At 41.3% G+C, this 20,202-nt stretch overlaps 2 protein-coding genes across 3 annotated transcripts in view; one reads left to right on the top strand and one right to left on the bottom strand.

Annotated features, from left to right (window-relative positions):
- Positions 1 to 10,300, top strand: part of rab6ba (RAB6B, member RAS oncogene family a) — a 93,161-nt gene extending 82,861 nt beyond the window's left edge. Inside the window, exons 8-9 of one of the 2 annotated variants that reach the window (XR_014569448.1) lie at positions 7,378 to 7,520; positions 7,810 to 10,300. Coding sequence is in view for 1 of the 2 variants with exons in the window: in XM_083768246.1 (XP_083624372.1) it covers positions 7,378 to 7,442 (65 nt within the window). In the remaining variant the exon portion in view is untranslated. Of the gene's footprint in view, positions 1 to 7,377 lie in introns of both variants that reach the window. The other variant, XM_083768246.1, reaches the window with a different exon arrangement.
- Positions 10,301 to 15,623: 5,323 nt separating this feature from the next.
- On the bottom strand, positions 15,624 to 17,622 carry LOC310860722 (uncharacterized protein). The gene is made up of 4 exons (XM_083767833.1): positions 17,481 to 17,622; positions 16,520 to 16,978; positions 16,265 to 16,366; positions 15,624 to 16,030 (listed from the first exon to the last, which is right to left on the bottom strand). The coding sequence occupies exons 2-4, from the start codon at positions 16,873 to 16,875 to the stop codon at positions 15,985 to 15,987; spliced, it is 504 nt and encodes a 167-aa protein (XP_083623959.1). The 5' UTR covers positions 16,876 to 16,978; positions 17,481 to 17,622; the 3' UTR covers positions 15,624 to 15,984.
- Positions 17,623 to 20,202: the final 2,580 nt, after the last annotated feature.

The following is a 20,202-nucleotide window of genomic DNA, read 5'->3' as shown; positions in this document are numbered from 1 at the left end:
GAGACCTGCTGCGGATATGGGTACGGCCTGGCGCGAGATTTACACCTTCTGGCCCGGATTTTCAAGGGCCGGCGAGAGCTCACCGGACGTCGCCGGAACCGCGACGCTTTCCAGGGCGCGGGCCCCTCTCTCGGGACGAACCCATTCCAGGGCGCCCTGCCCTTCACAAAGAAAAGAGAACTCTTCCCGGGGCTGCCGCCGGCTTCTCCAGGGTCGTTTGCGTTACCGCACTGGGCGCCTCGCGGCGCCTGTCTCCGCCTTCCAGGTTCGGGGATCTGAACCCGACTCCCGACTCCCAATTCTATATTGCTTAGGCGAAAATCATGTACTTGTACTGCTCTTCCAATTTAAGGCTCACAATCACCCATGGCAAGAGATAGTATAGGCATATTATACATTTTCTGAATCCTTATGGTCCTGAGCGTGTTGTAGACTTTGAATTTTGTGTCCCTGTTGCTCCTAGATGACACAGGGCTAAAAGATAGTATATAATTTAGGCGGAAATTGTATTTTTCGCCTAGGTTTTTACAGTTCAAGGAGTTCTAGTAACCTCTATATTGGTCAGAAAGGATCACATTTTATCTTGAATGAAAGATTACAATGTCCCCTTTAAAATGATACCAGAGACAATGTTGTGAAGCATTGACAGATGTCCTGTACACGAGTCTAAAGCAGGATATGTACCAGTATCTGAAATGCAATTTCTTGAAGGGGCGGGTATACTTCATGAGGTGATAACTATGATTTAGCTACCACTCTGGAAGGTCTATCATACCAAAATATCATCTACAGACATAGATCTTTGAAAAAAATATAAGTAACCTTCGTCACCCTGAGTGGTACCGATATCTGGTCTGGCCCATGGACTACAAGTGAAAGTTGCAATTTTTTTCGTATTCAAGCGTGAAACCTACAAAGTACATTTTCTTTTTTAATATCATTGCATTAATGTATTAAATTGTGGAATTAAAAAAATAAAAGTTTCACTCTGGATATTTAGCCCAGAGGTTCCCAAACCTTTCCATGCCGTAGCTGTCTCTCACTAGTTTTACATCTGTGAACACATCATACCGGCACAGCAGTATCTGTGGGGCTCAGTATGTGTGCTGAATATCTGTCTTCAAACTATGAGATGAATATCTTTTAACTCAGTCATAAAGACAAAAATGAAACAATTAATTTTGAAAGGCATGGTGGAACAAGGTTTTAGGTCTAATTTTCAACTCTCATTACCATAACATGGCCTCATCGCCTTAATCTTTAATAGTATACTTGAAGTTCCTAGTTTATGTTCCGGTATGTCAACGAAAACTCATTCAAGGTTTTAGAGAAAAATACTTTTTTATACATTAATGTTTTAATCTTAATTTTACATTATCATTACAATCGTAGTGTTTTGCCTATTATTTGGGAGCCCACTTGCAATATCATCACGGCACACCAATGGACCCCCGCCCACAGGTTGGGAATCACTGCTCTATGCAACTAAGTCCATCTTTATTAGACTATCACCTGGGAATAGAGACAGCATATTAATCTTTGTGCTCCTGCTACAGACCAGTTGAACAGGATGTACTGTTCCCCTCTCAGACGGCAGGGTAGATTGTTCCACGGCGTGTTTAATTTGGGTTTCTGAATTCATCTTGGACAGCCCAGTGGTCTTTCTTATTCCCCTGCAAGCAGCAGGGCGTCATCTCTATGGTAACTGCCGGCGAGTGATTTATGAAAGTATCTTTTGATTTCAATGCGTTGCATGTCGTAGCGCTGTCATTATCCCTTCCATGTGAAGCTGTCTGACAGGGTGTGTCCTGATAGGTGGCGCCCTGCGGCGGTCATCCTCTCTAGCGCACTGCTTCTCAAACAACGACCCCCCAGATTGATATTGTCGCTGTCAGGTGGAAAATAATATGTCTTACTCTTCAGCAAATGGGGGGGGAAAGAAAAACCTGTGACAATGTAATTATTTTGTCACAAGCTCTTGTTAATACTTTTCATTAGTTGAATATTTATGAAACACACAAACGCATATAAGCAATTTCACTTTCATTTAAAATATAAAGAATAAAAAATAGGAACATGACCAATTTCACAGATCTTCAAGCTCACACAATATTTTAACGACACAAAATCTCTACAGATGAGGGGTGTGCAGCCAAATACTGTACATATTAATTGGGGGGGGGGGACAGATGAAAAAGTTTTAGAAGCACTTCACAAAGCTCCAATCAACATTTAATGATTGGAGCCCACCGCCTTGTATCTGTCTGGCCTTCATTAGCCGTCTGATCTCTTTGCAGCAGTCAGCCCTATCATCCCCCCAGCCCTCAGAGCTGCTCAGGTACTAGATAGATAGCACCCTCTGCTCATTTATGGGGAGGAGGGGGGTTGATTTTAAAAGTGTGTGTGTGTGTGTGTGTGTGTGTGTGTGTGTGTGTGTGTGTGTGTGTGTGTGTGTGTGTGTGTGTGTGTGTGTGTGTGTGTGTGTGTGTGTGTGTGTGTGTGTGTGTGTGTGTGTGTGTGTGTGTGTGTGAATTGACATTGGAAAAAGAAAATCTAGAATAGATTAAGAATAGACTAAATCACTTGAGCCCCGTTCTGTACAACGGTACACATTGATTGTTGAGAGCTTGCAGATCTGCAACTTTCTCTATTTTGGAAAATCGACTAATTTCATAGATCATCGATTATACAGTATCCTTTATAATCATCATACTATCATCATCATCATCATCATCAATGTCTGTCTGTCTGTCTGTGTGTCAGAAACACCGCCGTAGCTCCTCATTGCCTGCACCAATCGCTCCCACTTTTCACACAGGCATTGACCATATGAATATGGAGGGCGTAACGAAGCCCTTTTTTTTATTTGACACATTAATGATTATTAATTTATTTATTAGTGAATTAAAAACGCACCGGGTACAGTACCCCCCACGGCCACAAGGGGGGGGATATCTCACAACGGGTAAGGGCTAGTCAATTAAATTGATTAGTTTGATTGACCTTTGGTCAATGTGTTTCTTGTCACTGCTCGTGGTGTCCAGTAAGTGTTATCTCCTCTTCTCAACAGGGTTTTAATGAGAGCTAATGGGTGTGGGAATAAGCCATGTGAGGGTGAGAACAGGGTTGAGGACATTGTTAAGACTTATGACGGATGGATGGATGGCTGGCTGACTGGTGACGCTTTACCAGCCAAGGGCTGTATTTTGCGTGTCTTAAGTACCAGGTCTTACTACCTAACTTGAGTAAACTAAAGACCTGGAGGCGTGATCAATGCCATTTGGCTATTCTGAGTGGCCAAAGAGCATTGATCACGCCTCCAGGTCTTTAGTTTACTCAAGTTAGGTAGTAAGACCTGGTACTTAAGACACGCAAAATACAGCCCTTTGTCTCTTAATGCAGTGGGTATTGAGCTCGTTTCCTGGGGTGTAGGTAACATTACGCTGCTCCCTTATAGTCTATAGATACGATGGATGGATGGATAGAAAGAAAGAAATGATACAAATAATATAATATACACCACTGATAGATATTTAGATGTCCACTCCATATACGTAGATATAGAGAGATAAATATCTACAGTATATTTATAGACCTGCAGGGGAAATTCAGTCACCAGCAGTAGTTAAGGTACATAATAGAAGTACTGTAAATTATAGCAAGAGAATACAAAAAAGGACACGGGAAGAAAACCATCCCAAACGTGTGTGTGCTAGAGATACACACACGCGCGTATATCACATGCTATCCATTCCATTACACTGTGATGTTTACGTTCCTGCTCACATCAAATAATAACAATTGAATTCGTGGCTGGACAATGTCCTGGTTTCACTGCACAGCAGATGGTGCAGAACACACACACACACACACACACACACACACACACACACACACACACAGGCAGTAATAGTGTTTATATAGTAGGTCATCTGAAGCTTCCTATATCCCATTGATGTTAGAGGATGAATTGGTGACGCAAGCCGGTGCGATTCCGGGCAGAGCCGGGGGAACTCTCCCGTAGATATTTTAGAGGATATTTATTATCTTCCGTTTTCTTGTAATTGCCTGTTTGAAATTGGGGAATGGGGTGAGTCACGGTGATTTATGGTGGATGTCAGGGCCCGTGAGGCTCAAAGCTCTTCTTCTCTCTACAGCAGGGGGTTTCAACCACCACAGAATATATCTGGCTGTCCAAGTACCACCAACTGATTAGTGATTATTATACAAATACAGGAGCGTAGACCTGCCCCATCCTATTCAGCTATTAACACAGGAGTAAAATGTAATTTATTCTTTTAATCAGCTCAACTGATAATATTTCTAATGTGATTAATCCGTCCTCAAATCTTCTATTAACGGCTAGGTGCCGTCATGCTCATTTCAGCAACAACTGGAGAGCCTATTTCAACCAATTGCTTGGTTAGAAGAACTACCTGTATTAATATAAATATTTCATTCTACTTGAGTCTTTTTTGGGCGACTCCTCTGAGTACCACCAGAGGGGGGCTCAAGTACCGCTAGTATACCAGTGGTTGGGAACCTCTGCTCTACACTACAGACTCTGCATATTATCTCCACTACATGGCTGCTGCAGAACGTACAGTCTGCGCCTGATTTATGCTCGTTGTGAGCTGTAGAGAGTGACTATTTTCGCCACACGCACGGTGCGGCCATGTCGATAAGAGAGATTCAGAACGCTACACTGTTGCTTATTCCCAATTTAGTACCTTCTTTATCTGAAAATTAAGGACAAGCTCCCCCTTTTCCTATGCAACGGCACTTCTCTCGTTTGGAATGCAAACAACGCTTGAGGCATTCCCTACATTGCACAATAGGTTAAGTACGCTGAACATTTATTTAGCTGTGTACAGTATATCTGTGTACATACTACATAGTCCCTTGTAGTCCATTTGAGACATTGGGCTATAATAAAACTTTGACTTGGCTAGTCTGTTGAGACCGGGGCAGTGCTTGGGGCCTTATACCTGTGGCACATCATTGTAATATGAAACTAATAGCCCCGCCCCCCTTCATGTATAGCAGGTGACCACAGGGGACCACACGTTATACCGTCGTTATACAGTCGTTCTCAACCCCCAGGGGTCCTTGAGGTGGTTCCAGGGGGTCCTCAGCTAAATTAGTTAATATTGCATCATATTTTAATACATTGGCTATTCAAAAATAGCCGATCTACAAGCTCACATCGGCTATTTTTGAAAATGTTAGAAAAATCTAAAAAATAATTGCTAAATTTGGAATTGGAAATTAAGAACACAAATCTTCTTCTGGCACAAAATCCTTTCAAATGGGCTTCCTGGCCTAATACATTTGGGGGTCCTTGACATGAATGTTTGGGAACCATCAGGGCTGTACTGGGACCAAAACCAGCATGCAGATAGCAGAAACTATACCGCCCGCTCCGTCGAGGCACACAAACAAACAAGCCCTAATACCACCACTTTTACAGAACAACATAAATGATACAAACCAACAGACAACTACACAACCCTTTGTTGCTCTCATAAGAATGATGCTGGCAAAAGGATTCAAGATAGAAGAGCGTTTATTTCTCACTCACTGATACAGATACAGTGAAATTATCATGATGGCACTGGCAGAATGGCAGCAGGCCCGAACTGGTCTGCGGGACCACCGGGACCTTTCCCAGTGGCCTGCTGCCTATTGGCCTGCCTGCCTGTCCATTTCTTTCTTTAAAAAAAAATCATATAACTTGAGCGGCCCCCTACGGTCGCGGCCCACCGGGAATATGCCCGGTACGTCCTGGCCACTCCACCACTGGGAACCATTACCCTAGCACACACAGGGTGGTCTGTTGTGGAGAAAGGGCCTGTGCATTTCCCTTCCTATGGGAATGCACAAGCATATACATGCGTAACAATGAAAGGTTGCCCTTCAGAGGACGCCACCATAATGACATCCCTTATAGGTGGGAAAGGCGTGCGTTTTGCATACACACATATTCTTGCACACTGTAAAATTTGCGTGATGTGTGACTGGTAATATGCTGTCACAGGAGTCTAAATATAAAGAGAGAGCAGAGAGTCATTTGGGCTGTCAACGCCCTACAGTACCTTTTGTTGCTTCTAGCACTTTACAGCAAATGACTCAGCAGGAAATGGCACCATCTAATGCCATTAAGGCCACACTGCAGGTCTTCATTACATCACTCCAAACAGAGGAGGCACTCCAGCGTAGTGGTAGCCTTGCAGTGGCCAGATGCAAATCTGCCAGTGGCAAAAAAATATGATATGAGTCTGGCCAAGAAGCCAGGCTAGCACAGTGGTTCTCAAACATTTTCATTTAAAGGACCCTCAAATTGATAGGTATTTGCACAGACCCCCATCTGAACAGATTTTGCCAAGGACCCCATAACAGAATATTTTTGTCAATTCTTAAAAATGTATTCCACATTTTCATATATGTATCTCTGTTATATTTACCTATTTTTTTTCTTAAATTAATACCCTATTTTATAGTTCATCATGATACTGTAGCAAAAATCTACAAGAACGACCTCATTTTAAGAATCACTACTTTAGCAACATCCCTCAGTGCTAGAGCATAACACCACTGACATCTGTTCTTTCCACTGCATTCTAGGGGCAGGGATCCATAATAGTGGTGGGTTCAATAATGTAACATAAGGCAAGGCCGAGTTTATTTTTGTATAGCACATTTGAACAACAAGACATTAAGTGCTTTACACAAAACATTAAGTATTGAGGCAGAGCATTAAGATAACAGAAACACATGAAAAGCGGCTAACTGAAAGGTTCAGCTTTGTCATCATAGTTGTGGCAGACCTGCAGTTTTCTCTATGTAGTGGTTTCTCCACATTTGGTTCTGACTCAGAGTCACAGAGCAGTCTAGTCCCAGCTGACCTGAGCAGTCTAGATCAGTGTTTCCCAAAGTTTTCAGGTCGAGACCCAAAAGATACATTTGGTGTCTCCCGGGGAGCCAAAGTTACAAGAATACATTAAACCCTATTTAATTGCGAATAAGCATTTGTGAGCATGTAGAACGGCTATTTTCACTATTTGTATTTGTTTTTTAGTTTTCATTCATGAATTTCTAAGGAAAATCTATTTTTTATTTTATTTATGATATATTTTTTTTAATAATGAAAAATAAAAAGACTAGGAAATGTTACAAAAAGGGAATATCCATAATATTGGTTCTGTGGCCCAAAAATGGGTCCTGGTCCATTGTTAGACCACTCTAGAATCTAGAGTAGACCAAACAGAGTCTAGATGCTTCATGAGCCTTATTGTTCTATACTTATTTCTGTACTTGCATGGGTTATATACGGTATTACTTTTGGTTTGCAACAACCTCCTTAACATGTGTCTCTAGTGATCGACATCAAGTTGGACAAACCACAAGAGCCAGCGACTAGCGAGGGAGGCTGCTCCTGCTAATCCAGCACACGGACCGCACTGGAAGACATCATTCTCACCACATGCTTGTTGTATTGCTTCCTATCGGTTAACATCCCAGTTGAGTTTGCACATTGGAATTTGGCCTCCTTGCCCGAGTGTTGGTCATTGGTTTGAACTGGCATCCACACATATTTGGGGTATAGAGCAGTGTAGCTTAACTTTGATAATGAAATTGCCAAAAAGTCTTAAAAATTGCAAAAACTAAAAAAAGAGAGAGAGTCATGAACAAAAAGACCCACGCCCCCCTCTATGTATGTCCCACATGTGTAATTGTGTATACCTTGTTTAGTAGAAAGGTAGAATGATAGTTTTCCTTTTTGTTCCTTTTGTATTTTTGTACATTCAGGGAAATCTCTCTGGAAGGTTGTTTTTAAAAGATGCACCCACGCCAACCAAGTTCTCTACTTCTGACAGAGCGAGCTTGATTGGAAACGGAGAGAAGAGACAGGACAAACGGAGCAGTAACGTCTGAATATCTACCGCATGCATGACAAAATACGCTTTTATTTTGAGTATAGGTTACCGTCTGACCGTGAATATGTAACCTGCTAACATTACACCAGTTACTTGCATACTTGAGTTCAGGGCATCATTTTTTTTGTCACGTGCGTGTGTAAATTAATATACTTACAGGCCACTTTTAGAACGCAGTTACAGAGGGGCTCCGTCATGTTGGTGTCATTCTGCCCCACAGTCATGCCACATCGTGATGGTCTTCATCGTTTGTTTGGAGCATCTCACAGCCCACCCCCCCCCCCCCCCCCCACCCCACACACTCATGCTTAATTTTATACGTTGTACGATGATGTCGCACGCTGAAAATGGCTGCTATTTTTGGGGAGCGACACCGGCATGCAACGAAGTATAAATCAGGCTTCTCTCTCCAGTGACATCTGCCACCGTTGTGTGATGTCTGTGTAGTCGTGATCACTTTAGTGGCAGTGTGTGGGCAGTGGACAGCAGCACATATTACTTGGAGAGTAGAAGCCCTTGCCTTGCCTCAGAGAGGAACACTTTGAAAACAACGTTCCCTGTGTGGTATTCTGTATGCTGTACGTGTATATGTAGAAATCAGACATTTGTGTAGTGTGAAGATCGGTGTCACCACTGGGACATGGTGATCTCGATTCACTTGTGAGAACGGCTCCATTCCCGTCAAACAAAGAAAAGACTAATTTGCACATGTAGACCTTTCAGGTGAATATGAAGTGATGAAATGCTTCATTTGTAAATAATACAGCCACATAATTCCACTCCCTGTCCCAGTTGTCACTCTGGAACGAGCAACGAGGTTCATAGGAACCTGTCACTAGACGTGTCCCCCACAGAGATGAGGTTTACTTTGCTGCTTGTGTTCTAAGTTGTAACTACTACTACCACTACCGAAGTTGGCATTATGCAATGTTGTAATGTTGTTTTAACGGAATCTGGTCTTATTTTTTAGAGCCAGGTATATTAATGTGCTGGTGTTCTGTTCAACCAGTGATGAGAAACACTACTTTAATCTGAATCGTCTTTGAAGTGAGATCTTAATGCACTTTTTAAGAACCTGTTTTAGGATTAGAGTGAAAATGTAGTTCCTGTAAGTCTTATAAAATACTCATTATCTACATAACATTTGGAGTACTGTGTCTTGGAATTTAGTGTAGAATGCAACATTTTACAAATTCTCCACACATCTTTCCAATAGAAGAGCACTAGAGTCAATGATTGCGGACTGTTCCTAACACAAGCAATGAGCCAAATAATATGGCCGAGGCCGAGTTGCGTCCAGCACTACAAGAGATCTTAGCTGGAACACTCCCTCTGTTGTTGGTTGGGGAGTGATGAGACCAGTTGAATCGCAGATGCTGAATGCTGAACAGAACAAACCCCCATAGAATGAACACGAATATTTAGTTTGTTTTTCTTCCTTGCTCATGGTTATTTATTTCGAAAGCTTCTCAGCTCCCGCTTGATGTGATGTGAGGAGACTCGTTGGGAGTTTGCTGTCAATGCAATTGTTTACAAGCAGCCTCCTACTTGAAATCTCCCACCGGAAATTCTCAGAACTGTGAATGGCAAGAGAAGGTGTGTAGAGACGAGCTCATGTTGGCACACCAGAGAAGTTGTACTGTACAGTCGTGACCTAACGCCCTGATTTATACTTGGTTGCGCACAACACAAATAGCAGATCTACAAGCTCACAACGCAATACGTTGTGCAACCATGTGGTTGATGCGCAACCACTTATGAATCCGGCATTAGTGTGTCATGTTCTCCACGTCATATCCTCACTAATGCCTGCTCTACTCAACTGTACCAAAAAGAAAAGAGTAGGTCATGTCCTTGTGTATCATGTTCCTGTATCGCCGACTTTTCTGCCTCTTCCGTTTTTTTGTTTCTTTGTTTGTATTGTATTTCTGTCCCAAGTATTTATTACCCTCAAACTTTGGAATGTATTGCTCTCATTACTGACCATGGAGCCTTGTTATCAGAGCACTTTTTGGGAAGGGTTGTTTATTTATAACTAAGGACAGAATGATTGATCAGTTGCCATGCACACTCATTTGTACTACTTATTTGTTATGGAATAAATTCCACCCTTGTTTCCCCACAGTAAGAAGTATCGTTGTAACATTCCTAGAAATGGACCAAGGTTTAGGTGATGCAGCAGAGAATGTGCTTATCGTGGTGGGGTCTGTTTACGAGGGTGGAAACCACGGCCATTCCCTGAGGGTGCGTATGTTCTGTCACAGCCCTGTGGAGCTCACTTGGTCAATCCAGACCTGGCTCTCTATTCACACTGTACAGAGATCTAGCATGTCTCTCCAAATGATCAATAAAGATGTCTTATTACCAAAGCCACAGCAAGTTCATTTATTTTCTTATAGAACACACAGCATGGCAAAATCCTCAGTGTTTATGTAATTCTGAAAGTGTTAAACATGTGTTTACACACTCAGAGTTGTCCATATGTCCCATGATGCAACACAACCAATTGTTTAAAATCAAATGTATGAGAACTACATGTACTGTTGTACCATTGTGCTGCCATCACAGGAAAATAGAGCTCTTACAGAATACTTTCTATGATGCCCATATCTATATGGTGGTTGCACACTGGTGTGTTTTTTCACTAGATCCCACTAGAGAGCTGCAGAAAACGGATACAATCGACCCGGTACGAAAAAAAAACGGTAGGGGCTATGGACGAAATTATTGGCGGCAGTATGCAACATTTTTTTTACGTCCTCCGATATTCGGCGCACCGGTGTGCAAACACATTTAATGTATTATATTCAACTGAGTATTATTGAGTAATCAATAATAACACATTTTATACTGTAATTGCTGGACAGATACAGGAGGACCATATTTTGCCATGCCAATTGCCATTGGCATGTGTGTAGATGTGGGTGGTTGGACTTCATGGACATAAATAATTGTCATATATAATTTTAGGATGTACTTGGTCTGCTCTTGTTTCCTTAATCCACACCACACCACATCTCTTGTGAGCTTTAATTGCTGGACACAGCATTAAGATGCTTGACATTATATGTCATCATTATAAAATTATTTGTGTTTTTCGATCATTACGAGTGCTTATAACTAGACCAGCGCCAGTTAGAAACCGGTCTACTTGGGAACGATGCAAGTCGGCACGATGCAAGTTCGGAACGCAATACCATTGTGGGCCTACCAGTTGTCAGAGTAGCTGTTGAATTTGTGTGTGTCCCTTTTATGCCTACAGACAGTATATATGGATACATATATCCATATATACTGTCCCTTTTATCTGTCCCTTTTATGCCCATAGGTTCTGTGTGAGGCATGCCACACACACAACACACATACATAAATACATACATACTGTACATACACACACACACACACACACACACAGATATCATGAATTTATAGATAGATTATAGTAGTGTATATTTATTATGGACAAGGTTTTTGTATTTTTCTTTCTGTCAATATGGTCAATATGATTCTTATAAATATAAAGGCTCAGTTGGAAGAACTTGGAACTGTATACATTTAAAGTATGTTCCTCATAATTCTGACTTTATATCATTTGTGCCACTTTGTCATCACGTGACATTCAAAATTGTGCAATGATTGATGCTCAAGAGAATAACTTAATCCTACAGGTACAGTACAAGCAGCAAGAAGCACAGTCAAGCAGGCTATGCTAATACAACAATACAATTTAACAAGATAACAATATTAGTAATAGTAATAAATACTGGATGAGATAGAAATCAAGTTAAAGTAAGTAGAGGTAGTAAGTACAGTATGATAAACCTCTCAAGTCAGCCAGGTAAAATATTTTAGCAACAGCGTTGAGTTGTGTGCTCAGCTTTAATGTTAGAATTGCAAGAAAAATACGCCGTTATTTGTATTATTCAGTGGTGCAAATCGGCTTCCATATATGGATTAAGAAATGTATCTGAGTTAATACAAAACAAAACATGACTCTTAAGACATACAGTATGATGGACCATTGTGTGGAAGTTTAACAGGACACTTTGAGCAGCCTGTATCAACATCAAGCAAGGCTGTGTACTTGTTGTGGATGCACACTGGAAGGTTTCCAAGCTGGTTTCCAGTTTGACCAGGAAAGAAAGCTGTTTTTGTTTCCACTTTGTATTAGCAGCTTCTTGAGAATCTGTACATTGGATCTCTCGTAAGTGAATGTTTTGGCTTGGGGTCCGGTATCTGTCCGAGAGCCCCTGGGGTGCCTGTTTCTAGACGCATGTAATGTTTCACCTCAGGAGTTTGTGTGTGGCATCACAAAGACCCAACTCCCTATCTATGTGATGAGTTGAGTAAATCTTGATTCACTTTCTAAAAATGCATATTCTTCTGTACAACACTGAAGAGGATAATCTTTATGAGGTGGGTCAAGGTCATTACTTGATATTGGTGACCAAGGACCTGCCAGTTAAATATTTGTATGTATGAAATGTGTCCTTCAGCAGGCTATTGTCCTTCCTTTCTAACAAAACTAGCTTTGATATCCCATGTTTTCACTAGTTTACAACATTTAATCATTGCAATTCATATTTACTGTATGAATGCTGAATATTACCAGTTAAAATATTCGATGGCATTTTTAGGTATATCGAGGAACATAAATATGTGCACACACAAGACACTCTCCCTCCCTCTCTTCATTGCATGTGTACGTGTATACTTGTATGTGTACGTGTATGAGGCTGGCAGGGCACTGCGTCAGGCACCCAGAACTTGAGGCAAGTAAATTGACCCTATGGGAGCCAACCCAGGGCAAAGCCTGGAGGGGAAAGAGGCAAACCACCTATGTAGACGTGCTGCGGCGCGACAGCTTGGCTGACAACACTGCAGAGCTCAAGAACCTGATGTTGGATAGGAATTTGTGGAGGGCAGCGATCCAGGAATCCCGAGTTGGTGTTGGCTAGACCTCACTCTCGCAGCAAGGTACGTGTATACTTGCATGTGTACGTGTCCGATCACGTAAAGCTACATGGTCTCTGTCATTTCTCGACCGTTTCGGACTTGGGAAGGCTCGCCGGAACCGGGGCGGCCCCCTGGACGCGTTCCTGGGGGTCTGGATGTTGCGGGGATCCCCACACGGTACAATTGCGCCGCTCACTTCACACAGGTGTGATTTTTATATGTATAATATAGATATATGCTGCTATTAGTTCAACAAACCATCATTTTTTTCCACACTTATTTTCAGGTTTTTTTCACACTTTTTGTGAGATTTTGAGGTTATAGTGATAGTCATTCAGGGTAACTAACTAACTACATATTGTCCTTCAGTATAACGCCAGTATCTTATATTAATCTACAATAACTTTGTTTTGTTGACTCAAGCGACTAAAACTAATCTCAAAATCTAAAGCTATTTCAGTGTACATTTGATTTGTATCCATGATGACAAATCAAATAAATATTCATCATTATAGACTTACACATACAGTACATACATAACCTTCAGTTTATTTTAAAATGGCCTTAAAATTGTTGCGACAGTAGGCCGCAGATTACTATGAAAACCTGCAAAACCGTCGGTCGGTCGGTCACGCCTCCATATATGGCCGTCTCCATATATGAAGATCACGACGCCTCATGACACGCTTGCCGCCACGCCACATGACACGCTCCATATATGGCTGTATCCATATGTCGGTCTGACATCATCAACCCCTCTACGATGGCCATGAGCCCTGGCCATATATAGCATGTTCGTCAATCTAGTCAATTACACATATAAATCTATGTGAAAACGTCAATAAAAAAAAGAACAGGTCCATATATGGGCATTCCCAGACGATGCCCTAATACAATCCCTGTTATGCCCGGGCTTTGTTCTTGAATATTATATAACAAGGCGTTTGTGATACTCCAACTAATGACATGTAATGTATTAGCTTTTTCATGTTTGGCTACTTTGAAAACCTTTAACAGTTAATTGCAATGAGTAAAGAGGTATGATTTACAATGATTGTTAAAAGGATAACACAAAAAGCCCAGGGGATTGTTTCCATTGTGGTCCTGACTCCTGTGTATTCAATGCATTAAGACATTAACACTCAAGATATTACTACAGTATGTAAGAAAGGCTTTTGGTGGTGCTGTTCTTTCTGCTAGAAATCTAAATTGTTCTGCAATTTCTATAAAAGAAATTCATCAGAATATAATTAAAAATAAAAAGTTACAGTGCAAAATATGTGATTACAAAAATCTGTAAAAGGCAACGGATTTGATTTAATAGAACTGAAAGATGAGATAAACCGCTATTGATCCCAGGGAAAATAAAGTTAACAGCAGCAACAGTAGTAAGGCACATGAACGAAGACAGGAACCAAACCTGATTGATAAGATAAAAAACAAAAATGAAATAAACTTTTTTTTAATAGATCAATTCAAACACTGTAGACATCTGCACTGGGTTGACATGTACAGTCTATGAATAAATATGATAGCCTATTATACACTAGTATAAAGTATAAATATACAGTCGATCACCAGTGGGGAATTACATATAGCCTATAGCCAATGAATATATGAAGGAATATAATACACACTATGAACAGTGAATATGAAACTTTGTAACATGTCAACGTGTCAACATGCCTTAAGCTTAATGGATATGAGAGAATGTTACCATTGCATTCATTACATGGTACAATCGTATTACTTGCTTGCATATAGACCTCTTGATATGATATCATGATGTATGATATTCTAGATTGTAATTTAATAGGAAAGTGTGTCTGTGGTGGTTTGTTTAGTAAAGGTCGAACTGCATTCCATGCTTGAAGGAATTCTAGAAGTTGACATTGGAGATGTATGTATCATGAGGTTTAATATAGGACTTGAGTCCACAATCCACAAATGATATGAAAGAAAAATATCTGTACATGTAGCAGGTATCAGAGTGACGCCTATGGGCATCTTGTTCTCTGCTGTGTGGTGGTGCACGAGTTTCAACAGCCTGCTAACAGACCGTTGGCCACCAAACCAGTATGACAGGAAAACAATTACTTGGTTTACATCATGTCTGTAAATAACAGCCAATGAGAACAGCTCTACGGAGACCCAAACCGAGACTTTATTTTCAGTCTGGAATTATGTTTAACCTCTTTTCCTTTCAGGATATTGAACACAACCAAGGTAGCATGTGTGCATCTTAAATGCTTAGTGGATGTAATAGCTGGCACAAAAGCCATTTCCATCCCAGCAATGACCCAATACTCTTAATATCTTCTAACATGACATACTTGACAGATGCTCAATGAATGGAGCTTATAATCCATTTATATGGATGGATGAGTCTTTTGTTGGAACTTATTGTTCTCTGTCAGGCATTTCAAAGGTAATCTTTGCCAGATGATAGCATTGAAAGAAATCTCCCGATTGCATCACTTTTATTTTCGATCCCTTAAATACTTAACGTGCCATGAATGACACACATGGACAAAGCAGAAGAATTCTCAGTCTTAGTGTAATTAAATGGCATGCACTCTGACCAAAGGGTGCTGACCTTTTGGTCGCATATTACTAAAAGGTGGTGGGGGGGGGGGGGGGTTTAAAGAAGCACAGTTACTTTCAAAAAATACTTTTTTATTAAACAATTTAACAAGTAGGCAAGTAGTTACCATAAATACAAAAGCAGATAATAAATTAAATATCGTGTCAGCCTCTGGAGGCCATCTGTTATGAGCGGGGGTCTTGGCTTCTCCTGAGACATTAGCCCCATTGGGACAGGGCAGCTGAACTAAACCTCACAGCACCAGCTGTGAGGAATTAGGCTGCGAATAAATAATGGGGAAATGGGGACAGCTTTGGCAGTTTCACTGCTTTCCAAACCGACAAAAACATGTTTGGTACACATGGAGGGAGACTTCTTCCACAACATCAGGATGTTGAGGTGGATCTGGTAGGCTACCATGTTCAAGGCTCAAAGAAAATCTCGTCATCTTGAGAGGTATTGTAACTTGGCACATTGCAGTTGATCCATTCGTTTCCTTTGTACATCCTACAAGGTTTCTTCAGTTGAAAGCCTGCGCCAGGATCTCATCTCCCTTTTTTGAAACAAACAATTATTAGTCCACATTATAAGAATTATTCTCACATTCTATTAAAACATGGCACATGAATGAATCTGCCTAGGTTATCACTTCAAAGATTTCACCCTGAAAACATGCAGTGTAATAAACAAGGTGGTGTTCAGGTGAAGGAATGAGTTGTGCACATTATGAAACATAAGAAAAACAATGGTGACAAAATGAGTCACTCGCCACAGCGTCGAGACTTACACATTGCAGCCAGGCAGCACCCTCTCTTGCTGTTTTGTCAGGCTGAACTTCCTGAAGAAGGCTGGAAATTTGAGCTTTGTTCTGGAGTGGCTGACCGAAGGGCTGAAAAGTGAAGAGAGTTGTTATTATTGTGTATTTCTCTGTAAAGTGTGCTGTCTAATTTTGACTTCTGTGCATATTTACTTGGGAATTTGGTTGTTTATTCATATTGGATGCAAGCATTGCGTGTGCGTGCGTGTGCCAGGCTGAACTAACCATTCTGTTTGAGGGGAAGGCTGTCCATTAGGCTCTGTGCTTGCCTCCTCTTCTTCAGCCTTGCGTTGTTGCAGTTCTTCCTCTTCCTCCTCCTCTACGTCCTCATTCTCTGGTATCTGATCCCACAACCGGCTATTCACCCACAGAGCTTCCTGCAGGCTGAGGCCGCGACCTACGCAGGTCACCCGTCGACAGAGAGGGCAGCTCACCGTGAGCAGGCCGCTCTTGGCCTGGGAGATGACCTCCAGGCATGGTGCACAGAAGGTGTGTCTACAGTGCAGCACCCTGGGGACACGGTCCTGCCGTGAGTAGGGCTGATAGCATACACTACACTCCCTGTCCTCACACAGCACCATGGTCCGGGGTTGTGATGTACACTAATGGATACCAGGTTTTCAGGAGGATCAATACGACCCTTCGGAACCCTGTTGCCGATGGTGATGTCACTGATCACTGGCTCTGTGGAATAAGGTTTTTAGAAGGCAGTCATTAGAGGCAGTATATGGTCAAACAACAATAGCACTTTCACACAGAGAATGTTTATTTGTGAGGGGGAAAAACAGGTAAACACTGAAATTACACAAGAGTTTGAATTTTGGCACATGCCGATTATTCTTGCAAATCCACATTTTCATAAAGACATGTGCACTTTCATACAATTTGCAAAAGACAGCATTATTTTAGAGTTTTCATCTTTGTGTTATTCAAATTGGAATTTCAAACCAATAACCTGATTGTCCTCCCACTTGACATAAATATGGTACATATAAAGCTTGAATGTTAGACAGAGACACAATGACAGGTTAAAGTTCAGAAACTTGAAATTCAATCAGAATAAGGATAACCTATACATTAATATCATATCAGTCATTCATTCTCAGTAAAAACCGAATGAAGACAATCACACTCAGTTTGGTCTCCTGTTTAACATAAAAATCCCAAAGCCATGCATCTTACTTACAGTTCAGATGTAGACACCAGCTGCAGGTGTAGACTTGATGTTTGTTGAAAGCCTGTGTTTCAGGTAAGTCCAGAGAGAAGGAGCCAAGGAGGAACAAGAGGCAGCTCTGCTGCTGCTGCACTCTCTCTCTCTCTCTAGGTTGTCCTCAGAGTTGTCGTACTGTCTCAGAGCTGCGGCAGCGGCCGGTTAAAAGCGTTTGAGATGTTGTGAGGGGCGGGACGAGGCTGTGTGCCTCTTCCCACAGGGCCATGCCCAACAGCTGTGGGAGCAGAGACAGCCGGGATGGGCTGTGAGTCTGTGACACACAGTGGAGAAGCACAAAGGCAGGGGGGATCATGGGCTTCTCTGAACTCCCTGGCTGGTTGGCTGTGAGCTGACTCTCTTTGTTTTGTGTTTGACAGAGGGCAGGTGGAGGGAGGGGTGGAGGGTGGGTTGGGGATGGGGGATATGACGTAAAAGGTGATATCAAACCCAGCCCCCACATTCAAAGAGGGACAGTATTTATTTATTTAGTTTAATCTTCACTGGTGAAGATTAGGGAAGAGAAGAGGCATTTTGGTGAAAGTAGATGTGACACATGTGGCCATACATAAATACCTGATTATTAGTGTAATAGCATGTATAAAATATAACGCATTTAATCCCACATTTGTTTTTGACAAAGATAGATCCTGCATGGTAAATACATTTTCCGCCAGTGGAAGTGCTTATTAAAATCAAGTGGATACAGCTACTACTACAGCTACAAGTACTGTAGTCACTACTTGTAGCTGTATCCACAAGAATCAAAGGTGAAGAAACAATATAAACAACAGTATTGACAATATAGGACACACAAAGCATATACACACACAGGGGTATTCAACAGCAGGGGTATTCAACAGGGGACCAGACTCCAAATTGAACCCTATAGGCAACTCAAGCATTCCTATTCTGTCTGGAACATTCGCCAAAAATAGCAGATCTACAAGCTTTTTCTATTGACAAAATATAAGTTTCATCATTCTTCTGACTGCTATACAGTGTCACCCTCACCCGTTAGGCTATACATATCGATCATCCGCTATATATAGTTGGCGTTTGCCGGCCTGCATTATTAGCCTTGGGTCTGTATTTTATCGAGTCTGACTTGAAACTGTAAAAATCAATAAAATACATATATGATCTTGATCCAAGGCTATCACTGCATAGGAAACATAAGAAAAAGGCAGGCTGTCATGGATTTATTCATGAATTTCAAATGTGATTGAATGAAAATGTTATTCACAGTATGTAGAAAGGGGAGATTTCAAACGAAAGCACAAGTCAATACAAAAACTGTTACTGTGGACGACATGAAAAGCACTAAGACTTGTTTACATCAGGGTCCTCCATTTTCAATTCATCAAATATTTAAAGACAAATATACGTGTAAAACAGGAAATCATCATATAAAGTAAAAATCACATCATCATGCATCATCTCATAATGGCCAATCAGAATGCCTGTTGCCTGTGATTGGTTAGCTGATTTGCTCGTTTACATATGACATACATTTTCCATTCAAATATGTCAATGGCGTTTAATGTTTTGATGTTTAATATAGTCAACATTAATGTTTAACGTCATATTTAGCGGACATTTGACATAATTTCTCAGTTCATTGTCAATCGCAAATCTTGAGACGTGTGGGGACAAAAGCTTTAAAAAAAATGGAAAGACATGTACATTATGGGTGAATTAGTTTGTTTAAACTTTACAGGGACCAGTTTCAAATTGCAGCCGTCTGTATAGTGCTCTTTGAAAGCGGTTTTGGAAGGAGTCAATTGGGATTCACATTTCTGGCTGTTGGTAGGGCATCCTACACCTGCCATGTTGGGATACCAACACAGGTGTTTACATTTTTCTGATTGTGATTGGCATAGTATTTTTATTCTACGCCAGGGGTTTTCAACAGGTGGTCCGTGGACCACTGGTGGTCCGTGAAGGTATTGCGTGTGGTCCCTGACCATGCATTTAGTAATGTAGCAAAGTGAATATTTTGTATTTCCTTCCACGGAACAGAACAGTGCACTAAACCTTTTGTGCACTAAACCTTTTGTGTACTGTTCCGTGGAAGTGTGTCAATGTTGTCAGAATTACTAGGAAGTCTGAGGTTAAGAAATTCCACAGAAAAGGGAAATAGAATCTCAAGAATGGTAAGTGTACCAGTTACCTCATTGATATGAGTTATTAATCATTATTAAGAAATGTGCCCATATAATCATGTCATCATGTGCTATATCTAATCTTGCACGTATTTGACATTTTTACTATATATATATATATATATTACTATTATTATTATAGTAGGGCCACATGTGTCAGTACTGTATATCAGTTAAGTCCGTGGACCATCGTTTGAGGAACAGTATTCCATAGCAAGTGTTACGAAAGCACTAATCTTAGCCCATATCCCATTGCAACACAACAGTGGTCCCCAGGTTGATTCTTAGTCAAGGTGGTGGTCCCTGGTTCACAATCAGTTGAAAACCCCTGTTCGACGCCAATCAGACAAATTGAAACACCTGTGTAGGCTGTGTTGGTCCCCCATGGCAGGTGTAGGAGTATCTACTACATTTGAAACACATCCAGGCCACTTCAGACAAGTGTGGCAGGCCGGCAGCACGTTCAAGCAAAAATCTACAATTTGTGGACGTAAAGTCAAGAATTTCCGCCTGCCCGATGTCTGGAGTCTGGACTA

The sequence above is a fragment of the Protomyctophum parallelum genome (genome assembly GCF_964188405.1).
Source record: "Protomyctophum parallelum genome assembly, chromosome: 6".
Lineage (NCBI taxonomy): Eukaryota > Metazoa > Chordata > Actinopteri > Myctophiformes > Myctophidae > Protomyctophum > Protomyctophum parallelum.
The sequence above is the reverse complement of the archived record's forward strand: the minus strand, read 5'-3'. Positions and strand labels throughout refer to the sequence as shown.